Consider the following 21337-nt stretch of genomic DNA (forward strand, 5'->3'; position numbering starts at 1 on the left):
TGTTTGTACACAGGGTCGAGTCCAGTATGGAGAAAATGTCTTGAAAACGAGCAAGTACTACTTGAATTTGTCCAATAAGAAACACATTTTTATTTACAAAATGATATCTGTTGCAATAACGTTTTGCTTGTGTGCCCTACTGAACAAGACCCAGACTTGCTGGATATTGACTGGGGCTACAATGGTATTTGTTCCCAATGCATAATCACTACAAGTATACTGTACATTGCTGCATTCATTAAGACCAGTTGTACTGCGTTTCTTACAATCACCAAATCTAACAGTAGTAATAATAACAGTAAAATGATTAGTAGTTGTGGTGGAAGAAACTGGCAATCTTCATGGAGATAGCAGTGGTAGTGAATGGGGATACCATCTGGTACCATTCTGAAAATTTGCTCCCTTCTCTCTCCCAACCTTCATTTGCTGATATCAAACTTTGACTGTATGCGTGCACACATCAGTGGAGGCTGCTGAGGGGAGGACAGCGCATAATGGCTGTAATGGAGTAAATGGAATGGCATCAAACAGATGGAAACCATGTGTTTAATATATTTGATACCATTCCACTAATTCCACTCCAGATATTACCACGAGCTCATCCTCCCCAATTAAGATGCCACAGACCTGTTGTGCGCGCATACATGCTACATGTGACAACTACATGTGAGACTACAAACTAAGTCCCTTTGGATAAAAACATCTGCTAAATGACCAAATACTATTATTATATTACATACATTCTGTAAATTCTTGCAGGAACAATGTTGGGTGAGGAATAGACTGGGAGGTTTATAATGTAACCAGGGTTGTGTTCATTAGGGCTCGCAACAGAAAACATTTAATAACTTTTTGCAATGGAAAACAAAAATTAGCATTTTTTATTGAAAAAGTCCAGGAAGTCTCTCCCTGTTTCAATCCGTTATTTTTCCATGTTCAGCCTAATGAACACAACCCAAATAAACAGTGTGGGACAATGAGGATGTTCACAATGACCAACAGAGCTCAGCAGAAAACCCCCAAAAAGATGAACAGATTAACCATTTTAATTAGTAATAACATTGATATGTATAACATTGACACTGGTTTACAATATAAACGTGTGTGTGAGGGGGGGGGGGGGGGGGGGGGGGTCTGACAAGACATGATATAAATCAACATACTACTGACACTAATCAAATCTAAGTCATCTTCAACAATGACCAAGAATAGGTTTCTGTTAACCAAAAGGATCGATCAATCTTTATTTCAATTAAACCACAATCAACAGCACAACACGACTACAGTAATACTGTAATTGTTCAAAAGGTATAAACCCACATTGAGAATTAAATTTGACACATTCTTTATTGGAATACAGTGTCGTATTCACCTCAGTACTCATTCTATAATGGGTTTCACGAAAAGGGTTTTCAACCATTACAAAGTTGACTCCCATAGCCTGCGTGTTACAGAGAGACAGACTGTGGTCCAATTTTGCAGCACCAACCATTGTCTTGGATTCTCAGTCTCTCTGATGTTTTAATACATTAATAAGTAACAGTCTTCTCTTCCATTGAGGAGCCAAATGAACACAATCTTAATGAAATGCACGCCCTTTGCTATAGTGTCATGGACATGTCTTGAATGTGTGGCAGCTAGCAAGGATAGAATAACATTTAAAAGAAGTGCACCAAAAACATTGACCATATCAAAATTGTTTGATGATCAAGAAGATACAGTACCACCTCTGCTCGAATGCAATGACATAACCGTGCAATGTTGTGGAATAACGTCCTGCTCGTGCTGCTGTTTGTCAGTGCGATGGCCCCATGGTCTCCTGTAGCAGTAAGATGAGTCTTGTTCATTAGGGCACGCAACGAAAACTTAAAGCATTTTGTAATGAAAATAAGTGTTTCTTATTGGGCGAGACGAGGTCGTCATCCCTGTTCGTCAGTTTTCTTATGTTTTGTGCCTAATAAATACGACCCTGATTTATCTAATGTGGTCTTTGATAAACAGATCTGATCTTAGTGCCTGTGGAATGATGAGTGAGTCAAGGGCACCTGTAATACTTTCTCTCGCACACAAAACCTGAAAAATAGATGACAGTTTAGCAGTCAGGATTCCCTGTGGCACACAATGGATTCCCTGCGGCATTTAGAATGGGGACATGATTTTCCCACCTATCAATTCAAGTGTTTGCACAATCCTGCTGTGTGTGTGTGTGCATGCGTGCATCCTCACTTGGCAGATAGCAAACGCAACCCAGACAGTTTTCACATTATTGAGTGAGCTTTAACGTTTATTTACAAACACACAGCCGGGGGTTGGTACGTTCATCAGCTTTCACCTTCGCATCGTTACTCTTGAGGAGCAAAAAACTGAAGTAAACACAGATTGGCAGGTCCCTCCTGCAAGCTACACATCCTATACTGGAAAATGGTACAATTATTTTGGCATCGATGCTTTGGTCACAAAATACCGACACATTATTTGTTTTTGTTTTTTAGTAAGTCCCAGTTGCTACTGTCGCCCTGACCACATGTCCCAGTACAGAAAAAAGGTAGGTTTGTTGTAGTTCTGTCCTCACACCTCTGACGCAGTCCCTTAAGAGGCACAGATTTTCTTATAAATTATGTGACTGAGTGAGTGGGCTTGGGTAGAGGGGTGCCCCCCCCCGGCTCCCTGCGGGACCTCCCGTCACCCTTTTAGCGAGCATGTTCTGCAGCACAGTTGCTGCAGCACTTTTCTCTGGCACAAATTGTTCTTTTTTACAAGCACACAGAAACTGCCTTCCGCCCAAGATTCTTCATTTGCTTTCCACATACCAGGAAGAAGAGATGAGTGGGGGGGAGACAACAGGCATAGCCATGGGATTGGTCAGGACAGGCAGATAGACAGAGCCAAGTGATTGGTCAGGAGGGGTCAGGTGACAGAAAGAGTTTGGTTTTGATCCATCAGAGGTGTGATGTTCATCGGAGGGGAAAGATTGTAGTCCAGCAGGAATGATTGGATCCATGTTGGAAAGTAAAACAGAAATTTGGGGAAGAGAAAAAACGTCAATCAATTTCAAAGATGGTCAATTTCAAAAGTCAAAACATTAAGTCATTTTTCATCAGATGACTTTGCACAGAAAAAGTGGATCCCCAGTCTGTCATAACCTCAATTTGAAATATGTTTTTTTTTTTACTTGCAGTGCACTCTAAAACTAAGAGTCCGTTTTCTACAAGCAGAAGTAATTAATTTGTTTTGTAGTCAATAAAACACCATTGGTCTCAGTGGGTCATGGACAGACTGGGGATGACAATTTGAAGACAAATCAGATCATCGAAAACCTTCATCATATCTCACAGACAAATGGGCCCTATAGGATAGGGCTGAAAAGGTTAGCCATATCAATGGAATACCAACAAGAGCATGGATATTTTCTATCCTAGGTTACAGTATGAGGCCACAAGACCAACCTTCCATCTAGTGTGAGATATGGGGAAGGCATTGCAGAATCAGACAAAAAGTTGCCTAATTTTAAACATGCGCAATTTAGACAAGATGTAAAGGGAGATTGGTATAGATTAGTTAGGGGTGAATACATGAGCAAAGATCGTGACAAAAAGAGAAAGAGAGCACTGAGAAAGTTTAAAACCGCTGTTACCTGTGCAGTGACTGAGCAGACACTTCTAGAATGAGGTCCTTAAAGAGTCTATAATACATATAAATATAAGAGGGTTTCTAGTACTCACCATCTTTGCAGATGGTGCTGACCACACACACTCCTGCCTCCAGGTTATAGCCATTCACACAGGTGCTGCAGTTCGTCTCACCAGGCCCTGTGCAGGCATAGCAGCTGTGGTCACACCTGGGGTGGGGGGAGGGGGGGCGGGTTAAAGCTATAGTTTAGGTCATAGTTGGATAGAGGGAGCACTTTCCACAAAGCGTGTTGGTCCCTTTTTCCAGCTTTATGATTTTGGTACATCAGACAGGAGGGCTAACGCACAGATATCCTCCAGACCACATAGCGAGTAGCGTTAGATTAAACAGGAGGAAAAGGCAGGTTTAAGGGACCATAGGTATATGACAGATGTTGGAACCCTTTTGAAGATTATAGTCCGGTTTGAGGCAGTTTGACAGGATAAACATGCCAGGTTGTAGGGAGGAGGTGTAGAAGAGAGGAGGAAGTGTAAGGTGTGGAGTTTGTACGCGTCCAGCAGACTCACTTCCTGCAGGACTTGTTGATGTCGCCGTTGTCAGAGGTCTGCTCAGACATGTAGTATCCCACACTGCAGGTGGACACACAGCGCCACTCCTCCAAGAAGTAGCCCTCTGCACACTTGTTACACGCCTCCATCCCCGTGCCTGCAGACAGGGGGAGACTGTGAGCAGTGCAAAAACTTCACTTTGGGCAAAATATCGATTTTTACTTTGGCCAACTGACTGGGAGGGACCATCTTCACTTTATGAAGGGAGCTTTACCTGCACAGGTGGCACACGCTCGATGGCACAGTTCGCAGGTTCTCCTGTGCCCATTATAGTAGGTCCCGGGGTCACAGGTCATCTGACATTTATTCCCCTGAAGACTGGCGAGAGCAATACACTGAATTACAAAGCGTTAGTACACAACACACTTCACTAGCAACCGGTCCCTTTTTTCATACTTTTGTCTCATACATCAAATTAAAATCATAAACTATACATTAGTCCAGTGGCTTTCAAACCTCTCCTCGGATGTCCCAAGACATTTCCCATTTTTTTTGTAACCCTGAACTAGCTCACCTTGATTCACCTATTCAAGAGCTTGATGATTAGTGAACAAGTCGAATCAGGTGTGCTAGCTGTGGAATAGTTCAAATACTTGGAACAGCTGGGGATCCCAGAGGAGAGGTGTGAAAAAATATATATGTTTAAGAACAGCACTAAAGGTTCTAAACTAGGAGGTCTTCACGGATATATCCTAACCCGATTACCAGAAATCCAACCCGGTATCCGAACAGGTCGGATCCAAAATTCTATAATTGACCCTTGGATCCCAGGTCGGCTCACGCTCGGTGGACTCTGACCTCGAATCGGTGAAAATATCTGAAATACCGACCAGATCCAAAATTATATTAGAAGAAAATATCCTGATGAAAATACAAAAAAAAAAATCACCTCTATAAATCACATGCTACGCATGGCAGTTTGTTCAGTCTAAAGCATTAATCTCTCCTCCACCTGTCTGCCTCTCACCTTCGCTGGCTTCATCTCTTGCTATAGCGAACTTGCAACATTGTTTCAACTGGGCCCTCGTGGTTTCCTGTGCCAATGAGCTCGGAACAGACAGCCTATTTTATGACGTTTCCACTGGTGATATGGGATCAGCAACATGTTGCTATGTCACACCGAGGCAAGGAGGTTACTTAACCGTATCGAGAAGGAGAGTGTTGGAAAGATTTTTCAAATGCAATAAGAAATACTCACAATGGATGTAAAATACTCTGTGTGTGGTGCCCCGCAGCTCATAAGTGGTGGTGAGTTAATACAATCAGAAATTCTATCATCAGACATCCACAAATGGGAACTTAAATAGGCCTACATTTGTGCACAGGCCAGGTACTTCTATGCGTGCTCAAGCAAAATACACTGAACAAAAATATAAACGCAACATTTAAAGTGCTGGTCCCATGTTTCATGAGCTGAAATAAAAGATCCAAGAAATGTTCCACACACACACAAAGCTTCTCTCAAATTATGTGCACAAATTTGTTTTACATCCCTGTTAGTGAGAATTGTGTCCTTTGTCAAGATAATCCATCTACCTGACAGGTGTGACATATCACACAGGTGCACCTTGTGACGGGACAATAAAAGGCCACAAAATGTGCAGTTGTGTCACAACACAAAGCCACAGATGTCTCAAGTTGAATGTGCAATTGGCATGATGACAGCAGGAATGTCCACCAGAGTCTTTCCCAGATAATTGAATGTTCATTTCTCTACCATAAGCCGCCTCCAACGTTATTTTAGAAAATGTAGCAGTATATCCAACCGGCCCCACAACCACATGTAACCACGACAGCCCAGTTTTCCGCCACATCCGGCTTCTTCACCTGCGGGATCGTCGGGGGGGGGGGGGGGGGGAGGAGTATTTCTGTCTGTAATAAAACCCTTTTGTGGGGAAAAACTCCTAATTGGCTGGGCCTAGCTCGCCAGTGGGTCGGCTTGGCTCCCAAGTTGGTGGGCCTATGCCTTCCTACGTCCACACACATGCCTGCGCCCCTGCCCAGTCATGTGAAATCCATAGATTAGGGCCTAATGAACTTATTTCAATTGACAGATTTCCTTATATGAACTGTAACATGTTGTGTTTATATTTTTGTTCGTATATATCAAAAATAAAGATTAACAAAGGGAAAACAACTCACAATGAATGCGCACAAATCTGTGGGAGAAAGAAAACGTCTTTGCCACACACCTTTTTGTGTCGATATTTTAAAATTAGGGATGCATTTATGAAAATACTAAGCTGTAGTGTAGACACACTCTATTTTAGATAGGCCAACAACAGAAAATGCATGTGAAACGTTAACATTCACTGCCTGCCAGACAAGTCAAAAGAATTCTGCTGGCATGCACAGCAATAAAGCTGCAATTTTAATCTTTCGGATCCATTTGGGTCCGATAAAGACCCGACCCAATTTGGATCCAATTTGCACTCATCTCTGACATATTCTGGGTCGGATCTGGTCCACCTCGGAACCGAATATACAGTGCATTCGGAAAGTATTCAGACCCCTTGACTTCTCACATTTTGTTACATTACAGCCTTATTCTACACACAATACCCCATAATGACAAAGCAAAAACAGGTTTTTAGAAATGTCATTATGGAGTAGTGTGTAGAATAAGGCTGTAATGTAACAAAATGTGAAATGTCAAGGGGTCTGAATACTTTCCGAATGCACTGTGTGTGTGTGTGTGTGTGTGTGTGTGTGTGTATATATATATAAATAAATTCCCATCATACACCAACAGGACCAAGTAATAAAAAAATATATAGAAATAATATATATATATTTTTTAAATATTTTTTATTTTATTACTGGGTCCTGTTGGTGTATGATGGGAATTTCACTTAGGTTTGGATCTCAATTTTAGGATCTGAGAAGTTCCTGCGAGGACAGGTTTCTGTGGTGAGCAGAGCTGAAAAACAACTGGCCTGGGTTATATTAGCTCTGTTTTCCAGAAAGGAGTTGGGTTTTTGTCCTCCCTCTCCTGTGAAGGGTGAACAAGAGCGACTGTCTGTGGTCTCGCAGGTGTTCGGAAGGATTACTGCACGTGTTACCACCGCTGTCTCAGACAGCACTGAAAACTAGCAGGAGTAAGTCAGCCTGGATTCAAGACCAATGTTTTGAAACACTTCAAAGTGTTTGGTTCTCATATTAACTGAAGCGCTTTGGAATTGCCCCTCTGTCTGAGGGCAAGTGTTGTGGCGGTGATAATCAAAAACTCCAGAGACACATGAAAATGTCACTGGACCGTTTAGTGATTCAACTACAACTACAGACCAGCAGTGTGTTTGTGTGTAGGGGGGCTAGAGGTGACGGGTTCAGAGGCAGTGTGTTTGTGTGTAGGGGGGCTAGAGGTGACGGGTTCAGAGGCAGTGTGTTTGTGTGTAGGGGGGCTAGAGGTGACGGGTTCAGAGGCAGTGTGTTTGTGTGTAGGGGGGCTAGAGGTGACGGGTTCAGAGGCAGTGTGTTTGTGTGTAGGGGGGCTAGAGGTGACGGGTTCAGAGGCAGTGTGTTTGTGTGTAGGGGGGCTAGAGGTGACGGGTTCAGAGGCAGTGTGTTTGTGTGTAGGGGGGCTAGAGGTGACGGGTTCAGAGGCAGTGTGTTTGTGTGTAGGGGGGCTAGAGGTGACGGGTTCAGAGGCAGTGTGTTTGTGTGTAGGGGGGCTAGAGGTGACGGGTTCAGAGGCAGTGTGTTTGTGTGTAGGGGGGCTAGAGGTGACGGGTTCAGAGGCAGTGTGTTTGTGTGTAGGGGGGCTAGAGGTGACGGGTTCAGAGGCAGTGTGTTTGTGTGTAGGGGGGCTAGAGGTGACGGGTTCAGAGGCAGTGTGTTTGTGTGTAGGGGGGCTAGAGGTGACGGGTTCAGAGGCAGTGTGTTTGTGTGTAGGGGGGCTAGAGGTGACGGGTTCAGAGGCAGTGTGTTTGTGTGTAGGGGGGCTAGAGGTGACGGGTTCAGAGGCAGTGTGTTTGTGTGTAGGGGGGCTAGAGGTGACGGGTTCAGAGGCAGTGTGTTTGTGTGTAGGGGGGCTAGAGGTGACGGGTTCAGAGGCAGTGTGTTTGTGTGTAGGGGGGCTAGAGGTGACGGGTTCAGAGGCAGTGTGTTTGTGTGTAGGGGGGCTAGAGGTGACGGGTTCAGAGGCAGTGTGTTTGTGTGTAGGGGGGCTAGAGGTGACGGGTTCAGAGGCAGTGTGTTTGTGTGTAGGGGGCTAGAGGTGACGGGTTCAGAGGCAGTGTGTTTGTGTGTAGGGGGGCTAGAGGTGACGGGTTCAGAGGCAGTGTGTTTGTGTGTAGGGGGGCTAGAGGTGACGGGTTCAGAGGCAGTGTGTTTGTGTGTAGGGGGGCTAGAGGTGACGGGTTCAGAGGCAGTGTGTTTGTGTGTAGGGGGGCTAGAGGTGACGGGTTCAGAGGCAGTGTGTTTGTGTGTAGGGGGGCTAGAGGTGACGGGTTCAGAGGCAGTGTGTTTGTGTGTAGGGGGGCTAGAGGTGACGGGTTCAGAGGGAGTGTGTTTGTGTGTAGGGGGGCTAGAGGTGACGGGTTCAGAGGGAGTGTGTTTGTGTGTAGGGGGGCTAGAGGTGACGGGTTCAGAGGGAGTGTGTTTGTGTGTAGGGGGGCTAGAGGTGACGGGTTCAGAGGGAGTGTGTTTGTGTGTAGGGGGGCTAGAGGTGACGGGTTCAGAGGGAGTGTGTTTGTGTGTAGGGGGGCTAGAGGTGACGGGTTCAGAGGGAGTGTGTTTGTGTGTAGGGGGGCTAGAGGTGACGGGTTCAGAGGGAGTGTGTTTGTGTGTAGGGGGGCTAGAGGTGACGGGTTCAGAGGGAGTGTGTTTGTGTGTAGGGGGGCTAGAGGTGACGGGTTCAGAGGGAGTGTGTTTGTGTGTAGGGGGGCTAGAGGTGACGGGTTCAGAGGGAGTGTGTTTGTGTGTAGGGGGGCTAGAGGTGACGGGTTCAGAGGGAGTGTGTTTGTGTGTAGGGGGGCTAGAGGTGACGGGTTCAGAGGGAGTGTGTTTGTGTGTAGGGGGGCTAGAGGTGACGGGTTCAGAGGGAGTGTGTTTGTGTGTAGGGGGGCTAGAGGTGACGGGTTCAGAGGGAGTGTGTTTGTGTGTAGGGGGGCTAGAGGTGACGGGTTCAGAGGGAGTGTGTTTGTGTGTAGGGGGGCTAGAGGTGACGGGTTCAGAGGGAGTGTGTTTGTGTGTAGGGGGGCTAGAGGTGACGGGTTCAGAGGGAGTGTGTTTGTGTGTAGGGGGGCTAGAGGTGACGGGTTCAGAGGGAGTGTGTTTGTGTGTAGGGGGGCTAGAGGTGACGGGTTCAGAGGGAGTGTGTTTGTGTGTAGGGGGGCTAGAGGTGACGGGTTCAGAGGGAGTGTGTTTGTGTGTAGGGGGGCTAGAGGTGACGGGTTCAGAGGGAGTGTGTTTGTGTGTAGGGGGGCTAGAGGTGACGGGTTCAGAGGGAGTGTGTTTGTGTGTAGGGGGGCTAGAGGTGACGGGTTCAGAGGGAGTGTGTTTGTGTGTAGGGGGGCTAGAGGTGACGGGTTCAGAGGGAGTGTGTTTGTGTGTAGGGGGGCTAGAGGTGACGGGTTCAGAGGGAGTGTGTTTGTGTGTAGGGGGGCTAGAGGTGACGGGTTCAGAGGGAGTGTGTTTGTGTGTAGGGGGGCTAGAGGTGACGGGTTCAGAGGGAGTGTGTTTGTGTGTAGGGGGGCTAGAGGTGACGGGTTCAGAGGGAGTGTGTTTGTGTGTAGGGGGGCTAGAGGTGACGGGTTCAGAGGGAGTGTGTTTGTGTGTAGGGGGGCTAGAGGTGACGGGTTCAGAGGGAGTGTGTTTGTGTGTAGGGGGGCTAGAGGTGACGGGTTCAGAGGGAGTGTGTTTGTGTGTAGGGGGGCTAGAGGTGACGGGTTCAGAGGGAGTGTGTTTGTGTGTAGGGGGGCTAGAGGTGACGGGTTCAGAGGGAGTGTGTTTGTGTGTAGGGGGGCTAGAGGTGACGGGTTCAGAGGGAGTGTGTTTGTGTGTAGGGGGGCTAGAGGTGACGGGTTCAGAGGGAGTGTGTTTGTGTGTAGGGGGGCTAGAGGTGACGGGTTCAGAGGGAGTGTGTTTGTGTGTAGGGGGGCTAGAGGTGACGGGTTCAGAGGGAGTGTGTTTGTGTGTAGGGGGGCTAGAGGTGACGGGTTCAGAGGGAGTGTGTTTGTGTGTAGGGGGGCTAGAGGTGACGGGTTCAGAGGGAGTGTGTTTGTGTGTAGGGGGGCTAGAGGTGACGGGTTCAGAGGGAGTGTGTTTGTGTGTAGGGGGGCTAGAGGTGACGGGTTCAGAGGGAGTGTGTTTGTGTGTAGGGGGGCTAGAGGTGACGGGTTCAGAGGGAGTGTGTTTGTGTGTAGGGGGGCTAGAGGTGACGGGTTCAGAGGGAGTGTGTTTGTGTGTAGGGGGGCTAGAGGTGACGGGTTCAGAGGGAGTGTGTTTGTGTGTAGGGGGGCTAGAGGTGACGGGTTCAGAGGGAGTGTGTTTGTGTGTAGGGGGGCTAGAGGTGACGGGTTCAGAGGGAGTGTGTTTGTGTGTAGGGGGGCTAGAGGTGACGGGTTCAGAGGGAGTGTGTTTGTGTGTAGGGGGGCTAGAGGTGACGGGTTCAGAGGGAGTGTGTTTGTGTGTAGGGGGGCTAGAGGTGACGGGTTCAGAGGGAGTGTGTTTGTGTGTAGGGGGGCTAGAGGTGACGGGTTCAGAGGGAGTGTGTTTGTGTGTAGGGGGGCTAGAGGTGACGGGTTCAGAGGGAGTGTGTTTGTGTGTAGGGGGGCTAGAGGTGACGGGTTCAGAGGGAGTGTGTTTGTGTGTAGGGGGGCTAGAGGTGACGGGTTCAGAGGGAGTGTGTTTGTGTGTAGGGGGGCTAGAGGTGACGGGTTCAGAGGGAGTGTGTTTGTGTGTAGGGGGGCTAGAGGTGACGGGTTCAGAGGGAGTGTGTTTGTGTGTAGGGGGGCTAGAGGTGACGGGTTCAGAGGGAGTGTGTTTGTGTGTAGGGGGGCTAGAGGTGACGGGTTCAGAGGGAGTGTGTTTGTGTGTAGGGGGGCTAGAGGTGACGGGTTCAGAGGGAGTGTGTTTGTGTGTAGGGGGGCTAGAGGTGACGGGTTCAGAGGGAGTGTGTTTGTGTGTAGGGGGGCTAGAGGTGACGGGTTCAGAGGGAGTGTGTTTGTGTGTAGGGGGGCTAGAGGTGACGGGTTCAGAGGGAGTGTGTTTGTGTGTAGGGGGGCTAGAGGTGACGGGTTCAGAGGGAGTGTGTTTGTGTGTAGGGGGGCTAGAGGTGACGGGTTCAGAGGGAGTGTGTTTGTGTGTAGGGGGGCTAGAGGTGACGGGTTCAGAGGGAGTGTGTTTGTGTGTAGGGGGGCGATAGGTGACGGGTTCAGAGGGAGTGTGTTTGGCTTACCTCATCCCTGGTTTGCATTCGGTGCAGATATTAGACGTGGTGCACTTCTTGCAGTTCTCGTTGCATCTCCTGCACATGTTGGAATCTGTAACACGAAAGAAGACGTCTAGTCACATAGGGGCCAAAGAGGCATTGGAAGTGTTAGGGGGGTTGGTGTCGGAGTCGGGGTCAGCGGTGGGTAAGGGAGAAGAGGTGGAGTTTGAGGATGGTGGAGGGGAAGGGCGAGGGTGGGTTCAAATCTGTGCCTCAAGGTTTCATACCTGGGACACCAGGTCATTGGTTGGTTTTCTAGCCAATCAATCAACCAACCAATTGCCTTCAAGGCACGTCAAGGCCCATGTTAGAATATTCCGTGTGTGTGTGACTTGCCGTGGTCCAGATAGAAGCCGTCCACACAGCTGGCCACACAGTTATTGGAGCCCTCGTTAAGGTGGAAGCCCGGTCTGCAGGTGGAGCACTGGTCGCTACGGCTACCAACACACGTCTCACACAGAGATGAACACTTCTTACAGCGCTTCCTGTCGTCGCGGAAAAACCCGGATGGGCACTCCGACACACACGTCCTGCAGCGGAGTGTAGAAAGAGGGAGAAGGATGGGACAGAGAGAGAGGAGAAATATGTTATCGGCATACAGGAACAGGCTAAAGGAAAGAAACGGAATGCTAGGCTAGATTTTTGCACTCTGACCGCTGACTCTGTTTGAACAAGGTGATAAACCAAAATCCACTAGATTCTAGAATAACAATCCCTCTTCCCCCCATGGGAGCGAACAAAGTTCATGGTCCGAAATTATACACAGCATATGTTTCCGTGCGTATCAGATTTGTGACTGCATAAGCGTGGGAATGTTCGTGCGTTTCTGTACGGTGAACAGGTGCCTTCTTTTAAAGCACATCTGTTAGATAACTTCATAAACCGCCTGTTTTTAAATAAATGTAAAACCGTGTGCTCCAGAACTTCTCCCACGTCAGAGCCCCCTCCCCCTCCAACCACACTCACATCCCCACCTGTTAGGCGAGGTCATCAAAGAGAAACATAGGGATATAATTATGAGCATTAGCGTCAGTACCCCCCCCCCCTTTCCTTCCACCCCTCCCAAACCCCACTCCAGCTACATTAAGCACTCAGGGGTTGGAAGTAGTGGAAAAACATTGTATTCTTAAGATGGCTAATGATAAGGTTTTACAAGACAGAGGCACCTGCACACCCCTCTTGTTTATTAGTGTACTGTGTAATGTGCTCCAGACATAGGCAATTACAGTGGACTAAGATCTCCACTGCACACATTCACAAAGGTCAACCTCCCCCTCTCACACACACATTCGTTTTGGAAACGATTTGTTTATGGTACGCCTTACTCTACGGATCATGGCCTTGTAAGAATGGTTCTCACCGTGTGGCAATAGTCGGGTCACCACCGACTTCAATCAAAGCAAACGAGTGAAACAAGAGAGGTGCAATGTCCCTGACACTGCAGTCTTTTGACCAATCAGATCTTCTGCCAATAACTGGGGAAAAGATCAGAATTGGGCTGCCTGTGTAAACACAGCCTATGACTTGACAGCCAGAACACTGACATTCTAACCTGGTGTTGTTCTTGAACTTGAGGAAGTAGTGGAGGCAGTTGATGCACTGGTGAGGTCCGGGGCCTTCACAGCCATTCTCGTTGCACTCACTGTTACAGAGCCCTGGTGAAGAGGATGTGTTATACAGAGCATTATGGGTACTGTAATACACCATGCTACAGGGGGTGGGGAGGTTAGTTGACTTTATGAATGAGACAAAACTGGGTGCGACTAAAGGGAGGTGACTGGCATTCCAACCCATAATTCTAAGTTTTGAAGAAACAACCATGTAGTGTGATGTTAGGGTGCAGTGTCTGATGTGTACTACAGCGAATCACATTACCGTTAGAGAAGTAGAAAGTCTTCAGTGTCTTGTGTAATATTCTCCTATTGCTAGGTCTGTTTGAGTGAGTGAGTGAGAGTGTGAAAGGTGTTCCTGTTGTGCAGAAGGCAGGAGTGTGTTGTGTCTAACGAGCATAAAAATGTTGGGGGTGTTTATGTTCTGCTATCATGGCTGTGGCTGATCACACTGGCTAATGACTATCAGCTGCCTGCTCACTGTAACCCTGCAGGAGAAACCCACAGAGGTAGAGAAAGGGGGAGAAAAGAAAGAGAAAAAATGTGTACTTCTCTTTTCCTACTAGCACGGACTTTGCTGATAAAGAAGTTACGGAGAGAGCTAGAGCTATAAAAGGAAAGTGGTTCAAGGTAGTGCGAGATAGGAACCATAGGAGGTACAGTGCACTCGGAAAGTATTCAGTCCCTGTTACAAACATTTAGTCACGGCAATTAGGCTTCTCCAAGCTCTGATGCTGCGAATGGTCATTAGTAGCCTACCAAACTTGCTAACTGCCTGGTACTCCAGACTCTATTGTCCCTCTAATCACTCTGACATCAATGCAAATGTTATTCAAAAATCTAATCAAACACATCATGAGAACCCATGAGCTCATATTGCGCAACACCTCTATAGGTTACGCAATTGTGTGAGGAAACTGATCTGGGGAAGGGTAAAAAAAATAAAAAATATGCAGCATTGAAGGTCCCCAAGAACATTGGCATCCATCATTCTTAAATGGAAGAAGTTTGAGATATCTGTCTACAGTTGAAGTCGGAAGTTTACATACGAGTTTTAATAACTCCAACCTAAGTGTTTTCAACCACTACACTAATGTCTTGTCAACAAACTATAGTTTTGGCAAGTCAGTTAGGTCATCTTCTTTGTGCATGACAAGTAATTTTTCCAACAATTGATTACAAACAGATTATTTCACTGTATCACAATTCCCATAGGTCAGAAGTTTACATACACTAAGTTGACTGTGCCTTTTATCAGCTTGGAAAATTCCAGAAAATGTCGTCATGGCTTTAGAAGCTACTGATAGGCTAATTGACATGATTTGAGTCAATTGGAGGTGTACCTCTGGATGTATTTCAAGACCTACCTTCAAACTTAGTCCCTATTTGCTTGACATCATGGGAAAATCAAAAGAAATCAGCCAAGACCTCAGAAAATAAATTGTAGACCTCTACAAGCCTGGTTCATCCTTGGGAGCAATTTCCAAACGCCTGAAGGTACCATGTTCATCTGTACAAACAATAGTACGCAAGTATAAACACCATAGGACCACACTGCCGTCATCGCGCTCAGGAAGGACACGCATTCTGTCTCCTAGAGATGAACGTACTTTGATGCGAAAAGTGCAAATCAATCCCAGAACAACAGCAAAGAACCATGTGAAGACGATGGAGGAAACGGGTACAAAAATATCTATATCCACAGTAAAACGAGTTCTGTAGCGACATAACCTGAAAAGCCGCTCAGCAAGAAAGAAGCCACTGCTCCAAAACCGCCATAAAAAAGCCAGACTATGGTTTGCAACTGCACATGGGGACAAAGATTGTACTTTTTGGAGAAATGTCCTCTGGTCTGATGAAACAAAAATAGAACTGTATGGCCATAATGTCCATCGTTATGTTTGGAGGAAGAAGGCTTGCAAGCCGAAGAATACCATCCCAACCGTGAAGCACGGGGGTGGCAGCATCATGTTGTGGGGATGCTTTGCTGCAGGAGGGACTGGTGCACTTCACAAAATAGATGGCATCATGAGGAAGGTACATTATGTGGATATATTGAAGCAACATCTCAAGACACCAGTCAGGAAGTTAAAGCTTGGTCGCAAATGGGTCTTCCAAATGGACAATGACCCCAAGCATACTTCCAAAGTTGTGGCAAAATGGCTTAAGGACAACAAAGTCAAGGTATTGGAGTGGCCATCACAAAGCCCTGACAACAAATCCCATAGAAAATTTGTGGGCAGAACTGGAAAAGCATGTGCAAGCAAGGAGGCCTACAAACCTGACTCAGTTACACCAGCTCTGTCAGGAGGAATGGGCCAAAATTGACCCAACTTATTGTGGGAAGCTTGTGGAAGGCTAAGCGAAACGTTTGACCCACGTTAAACAATTTAAAGGCAATGCTACCAAACACTAATTGAGTGCATGTAAACTTCTGACCGACTGGGAATGTGATGAAATAAATAAAAGCTGAAATGCATAATTCTCTCTATTATTCTGACATTTCACATTCTTAAAATAAAGTGGTGATCCTAACTGACCTAAAACAGGGAATTTTTACTAGGATTAAATGTCAGGAATTGTGAAAAATGGCGTTTAATTGCATTTGGCTAAGGTGTATGTAAACTTCTGACTTCAACTGTATCTATGTGATGGGATGTATAGACATTTTGGAAAGTATGTGGATAGAATATTTTGTATATCTGTAGAATACATAGGATAGAATAGTACATACACAGTACAGCAATAGTTTAATAGGATGGCATTGACTAGAATACAGACTCTTCCTAGAGCTGGCCGCCCGGCCAAACTGAGCAATCGGGGGAGAAGGGCCTTGGTCAGGGAGGTGACCAAGAACCCGATGGTCACTCTGACAGAGCTCCTCAGTGGAGATGGGATAACCTTCCAGAAGGACAACCATCACTGCAGCACTCCACCAATTAGGCCTTTATGGTCGAGTGGCCAGACCAAAGCCACTCCTCAGTAAAAGGCACATGACAGCCCGCTTGGAGTTTGCCAAAAGGCACCTAAAGACTCAGACCATGAGAAACAAGATTCTCTGGTCTGATGAAACCAAGATTGAACTCTTTGGCCTGAATGCCAAGCGTCACGTCTGGAGGAAACCTGGCACCATCCCTACGGTGAAGCATGGTGGTGGCAGCATCGTGCTGTGGGGAGGTTTTTCAGCAGCAGGGACTGGGAGACTAGTCAGGATTGAGGCAAAGATGAACAGAACAAAGTACAGAGCGATCCTTGATGAAAACCTGCTTCAGAGCGCTCAGGACTTCAGACTGGGGCGAAGGTTCACCTTCCAACAGGACAACGACCCTAAGCACACAGCCAAGACAACGCAGGAGTGGCATCGGGACAAGTCTCTAAATGTTCGAGTGTCCCAGCCAGAGCCCGGACTTGAACCCGATCGAACATCTCTGGAAAGACCTGAAAATAGCTGTGCAGCGACGCTCCCCATTCAACATGACAGAGCTTGAGAGGATCTGCAGAGAAAAATGGGAGAAACTCCCCAAATACAGGTGTGCCAAGATTGTAGCACCATACCCAAGACAACTTGAGGCTGTAATTGCTGCCAAAGGTGCTTCAACAAAGTACTGAGTAAAGGGTATTAATACTTATGTAAATGTGATAGTTTACATTTTTTATAAACTTACAAACATTTCTAAAAACCTGTTTTTGCTTGTCATTATGGGGTATTGTGTGTAGATTGATGAGGGAAAAAAACTTTAATCAATTTTAGAACAAGGCTGTAAATTAACAAAATGTGGATAAAGTCAAGGCGTCTGAATACTTTCCAAATGCAATGTAACAAGGTAGCAAACAGAGATAGGTAAGGAACAGAAAGTGGTAGGGAGAGAGAACTCCTGTATTCTGTCCTCCACCTCTTTCTTTAGTCCCTCCGTCATATTCCCCACTCACCACTGTACTCCTCAGTGAATTCTTCGTCTGCAGGGGGCTCGGCCGAACGGGGCTTGTCGCTGCGCAGGGAGGAGTACGGGTGCACGGAGGTGCCATATAGCACCAGGGACCACTCCTTCAGCTTACCTGGGTTATGCCGCCCAGCATAGCATCAGCAAAGACAGACAAGAGAAAAGGTGAAAAATTACACATCATTGGTAAAGGACACATCATTGGTTTACTGCTACACAATATAACTCTGGTTGGTGAGTATCCTTAAGGGGATAGGTCACTTTTTTCAGCATATTTTCCACTGGTGCTGTCGCTTCTTTAGACAGGGCTTCTCTAGTCTACTGTACCTGGGACTTTCTGGCTGCGGAGCTGCGAGGGGGAGTCATGGATCTCCAGGATCCAGTCCCCGGCCGCTTTCTCCCCCCAGCAGTGTGTGGTCATGAACTCCCAGTTCTTAAAGCCCTCCATGGAGTGGTCAAACAACCTAGAGGAGACCACAAGTCAACCACACTTCTATTTCCTACAAGGGAGAAACCACACGGTTCAACCACATTCAGACCACAAACTGGAGAGACTCAGTAGTAGAAACATGTTGACCAGTGCTCTTCAATCCTGGTCCTGGGGAGCCACAGGGATGTGCAGGTTCTTCTTATTCCGGTCCAGTACCAACACATCTGGTTAAACTATTTAACGGCTTAATGATTCGTCAAAACAAGTGTGTTAATGCTGGGATGGAACACAAGCCTTCCTGCCAGGAGTGAAGAAACCCTGGTGCGTAGTGTAAGAGCGAGAGTAGTACAGTAGAATTGAAGGGGAAGTTCACCTGTTGCCAAGCAGCTGGGACTTGGTTCCCGAGGGGGACGTGAGGTTGATTGACAGGTCACCGCGGCGCGGGTGTGTGATGGTGATGCGTACGACCACATGCTCCAGGTAGATGACATGGTGGTTGGAGTTGTCAATGCAGCCGGTGGCCTTGTACACAGAGCGCACCACATGCTCCGGGCGGATCGTCCTGCAGGCAGAGGGAAGCAACCAATCAGGTGTCAGTGTCAGAGCAGTCACCCAATCAGAATCTAAATCTGACGTGTGAGAGGAATTAAAACCCACAGACACAGAGTAGGCGAGCCATGTGCTACCCAGCTATCATGGATTATTGATGAATCTGAACCGTGTTTTTTTGAGAGCAGAGGGGACAGGACGAGTGATATCGTAGCTTGGCTCCCAAACACTATGCCAGAATCCACGCTAGCAAGTGTGTGGTTTGAGGTGTAGATCTGCATTTAAGTGTGCTTGGGACGGGGGGGGACGGGGACGGGGGTTTGGGAGGACGAGACAAACCTAGACTACGACTTCCCTGGCAGTCTACAGATCTCATGGTTCTCTCCAATACTCCAAGGATGAGAAGGCCCAGACGTTACCAAATGCAATGGAGAGGCCAGCCAAGGGGTGTCTCAGTGCAGAGCCCAGCGGCTGGAAGATGACGCCCGGAGGACAGCTCCAGAGCAAAAACACAGTGTTGCCAAAACACACCCGGTGCTGCCTCACTTCACATACTACAAACAGTCCCTCAAAACACACAAACATGATATGCTTCCCATAAGATTCCTATCGTCCAGCCATCATGGGGCTGATAGATAGGGAGATCGACTAGGGAACTAGCATGAGGCTAATTGTTTCCATTCAAAGCCAGTAAACTAAACTGTGATTGGCTCGTCGATGTGTTCAACAAGGGCCCGATTAAGCATCCAGCTGCGCAGAAGAAAAAAACAAGCAGATCAAATTGAAAGGGCCTGTAAGTCATCTGGGATGTGTGTGCATGTGTGTGTGTGTGTGCGCGCGCGCGCGTTAGACCCTCCAGAACGAATGCTTGGCTGGCTCCCCTCAGTGCAGGAGCTTGCACAATCCCATACATGTAGGTGCATGAAAACCTCTGGACAAAAACACACCCCCCGGGAGAGAGTCAGTAGGCACGAAATGGGAAAATATTCTCCAAAACGGAGTGAAACAACTTTTTGCCCTGATGAACACTACCCTTGGTTGTTGTTTAATATAGTGTTGTAATGTATTTGGCAATAGCTTTGAACAGATCAAATTTGATTGGTTGGTTGATTGGGTAAGGACAGGAAAACTAGGGAGGCGTTGGTTGTGTAGTACCTGATCTGGCGGTCGGCACTCTCCACACAGATGTGCTGGGCGGGGACCTGCTTCCATCGCTCCGCCTCCTTTACCATAGCCTCCGCGTCCATCAGACCAAAGCCATACAGGTGGCTGACTGCAAGACACGCCCACTCATCAGGCAATCCGAACCGTTCAAAACATCAAGTCAATACATACACCGACCCATACACATATCTATACAGTGTCTGTAGGAAGGATCCACCACAATTACCACAAATGTGTTGCCTTACAACTTGGGTTGTTATTGAATTTAGATACAAACAACATATCCCACCCCCAAAAAATCTAGACAGTTTTAACATGTATTACAGCCTGAAATGTTTTAATTCGATAAGTATCCACCGACTTTCCTATGACAGATCTTGAGTAATTTCAACCAGAGGAATGGATAAAGAGTACAGGATACTAGTTGACACAGGAGTGGATACTTTTACTTTTTTTAAACTCATTTGAAACGTAAGAAAAAATGTAAAAGTGAAAATTGTGCAGGGGAATGGGTTCTATGGTCCCTGTACATGGCTCTGAGTCTATAGTTATTGATGTCATAGAACAACCAATTAAAACAGTATCACAGTTACATATCAATGTCAACCCAATCAACACAGCCAATCAAATATTGTTTCCTCACCCGCTCTTTCATTACGCTGTCACCTTTTCTCTCAACCTCCTCTCCATTTCCTTCTGGGTGACATGCTCCCCCCCACTTCTCTCTCTCACTCTCAATTTCCCATTGCTCTTTGAAACAGCCGCTTGGAAAAACTCCAGACAGACTGGGACTGCAGCCTGGCTGACCCTCAATTCACATACTACAAACACACACAAACCTCAAGCACACACTCTCTCAAGCATGTGTGTACACACACTCTCTCTCTCGAATACACACACACACTACAAACACACGTATGAAACAAAGTACACCACATGGAATGCCTGACAGGTAGTTGGCAGGCGGTGGGATGTTTTATGGTGAGCGACTGGGACAGTCAGGGGTATGAAAGAAAGAGAGAGGGGGGGGGGGGGAGTAGCTGAGGTGAAGGGAGGAGAGGAGGCAAGCAGTGTTAAGCACCATTGTATCCAGCGGCATTGGTCTTCCAGTCAGGGGCATTGAGGTGGCCGGCTCGAGATGTCTTGACGATGATGTGCTGAACATCCCTCCACGACAACAGAGGACTGGGGGATAAATCACAAAACACCACAGACACACATTGGTGACCAAATATACACAGACTTAACAGTGTGTGTGTGTGTGTGTGTGTGTGTGTGTGTGTGTGTGTGTGTGTGTGTGTGTGTGTGTGTGTGTGTACACACACACATTTAAAGGTGAATGGATGTGTGTGTGTGAGAAAAAGAACGCGAGATATAGCAGATATGTCCATCCATCTCCCTCCCCTGTCTGATCTCACGTAAAACCATTACAAGATGGTAGCCATGTGTCCTTTGATGCAAAAACACTTTAAAAAAATGTAATATGTGGGTCACCAAGTTTCCCGGGAATCCCCTCATATGCCGACCAGATGCTTAATTTTTTTTTCTCTCATCTCTCCTTCATCCTCTGGGCACAGCATTCCGGGAACATTCTAGAAAAGTACTACTCCGCATGGATATATATTTTGTGGAATGGGGAAAACCTTCACAGCTACCCAATGCCAACAAACTCTTGAACACTAGTGGGACAGTATGTGGATGCGTTTCCCTTCCCAGGAGTCATCTGTCCGGATGTTTGCCCTTACCCTCGCTGTCCAACTCTCACTCTGTTCAAAGTTTTTTGTTTTTTACGAATTCAAGTGAAAACCAGAAGTTGTTCGCCTGGGCGCCAGTAATGGTGTAACAGTGTTGCTTCCTTCCCACTCTTTGCCCCAACCTGGGCTTCAACCAGGGACCCTCTAAACACATCGACAACAGTCACCCTCGAAGCTTCATCCCCCATTGATCCACAAAAGCCCTGGCCCTTGCAGAGC

At 47.0% G+C, this 21337-nt stretch overlaps 1 protein-coding gene across 7 annotated transcripts in view; it reads right to left on the reverse strand.

Annotated features, from left to right (window-relative positions):
- Window positions 1-21337, reverse strand: part of pcsk5b (proprotein convertase subtilisin/kexin type 5b) — a 74940-nt gene that overhangs the window by 18383 nt on the left and 35220 nt on the right. For 5 of the 7 annotated variants that reach the window (XR_005477258.1, XM_038997986.1, XM_038998066.1 and 2 more), the window contains 11 exons: window positions 20446-20549; window positions 19356-19473; window positions 18025-18213; window positions 17549-17685; window positions 17211-17336; window positions 13223-13325; window positions 12007-12200; window positions 11638-11722; window positions 4453-4556; window positions 4197-4335; window positions 3723-3838 (listed from right to left, as the gene is read on the reverse strand). Coding sequence is in view for 6 of the 7 variants with exons in the window: in XM_038997986.1 (XP_038853914.1) it covers window positions 3723-3838; window positions 4197-4335; window positions 4453-4556; window positions 11638-11722; window positions 12007-12200; window positions 13223-13325; window positions 17211-17336; window positions 17549-17685; window positions 18025-18213; window positions 19356-19473; window positions 20446-20549 (1415 nt within the window). In the remaining variant the exon portion in view is untranslated. Of the gene's footprint in view, window positions 1-1219; window positions 2799-3722; window positions 3839-4196; window positions 4336-4452; window positions 4557-11637; window positions 11723-12006; window positions 12201-13222; window positions 13326-17210; window positions 17337-17548; window positions 17686-18024; window positions 18214-19355; window positions 19474-20445; window positions 20550-21337 lie in introns of those variants that run through there. The other 2 variants (XM_038998339.1, XM_038998263.1) reach the window with 2 other exon arrangements.

Source organism: Salvelinus namaycush, chromosome 1 (genome assembly GCF_016432855.1).
Source record: "Salvelinus namaycush isolate Seneca chromosome 1, SaNama_1.0, whole genome shotgun sequence".
NCBI lineage: Eukaryota > Metazoa > Chordata > Actinopteri > Salmoniformes > Salmonidae > Salvelinus > Salvelinus namaycush.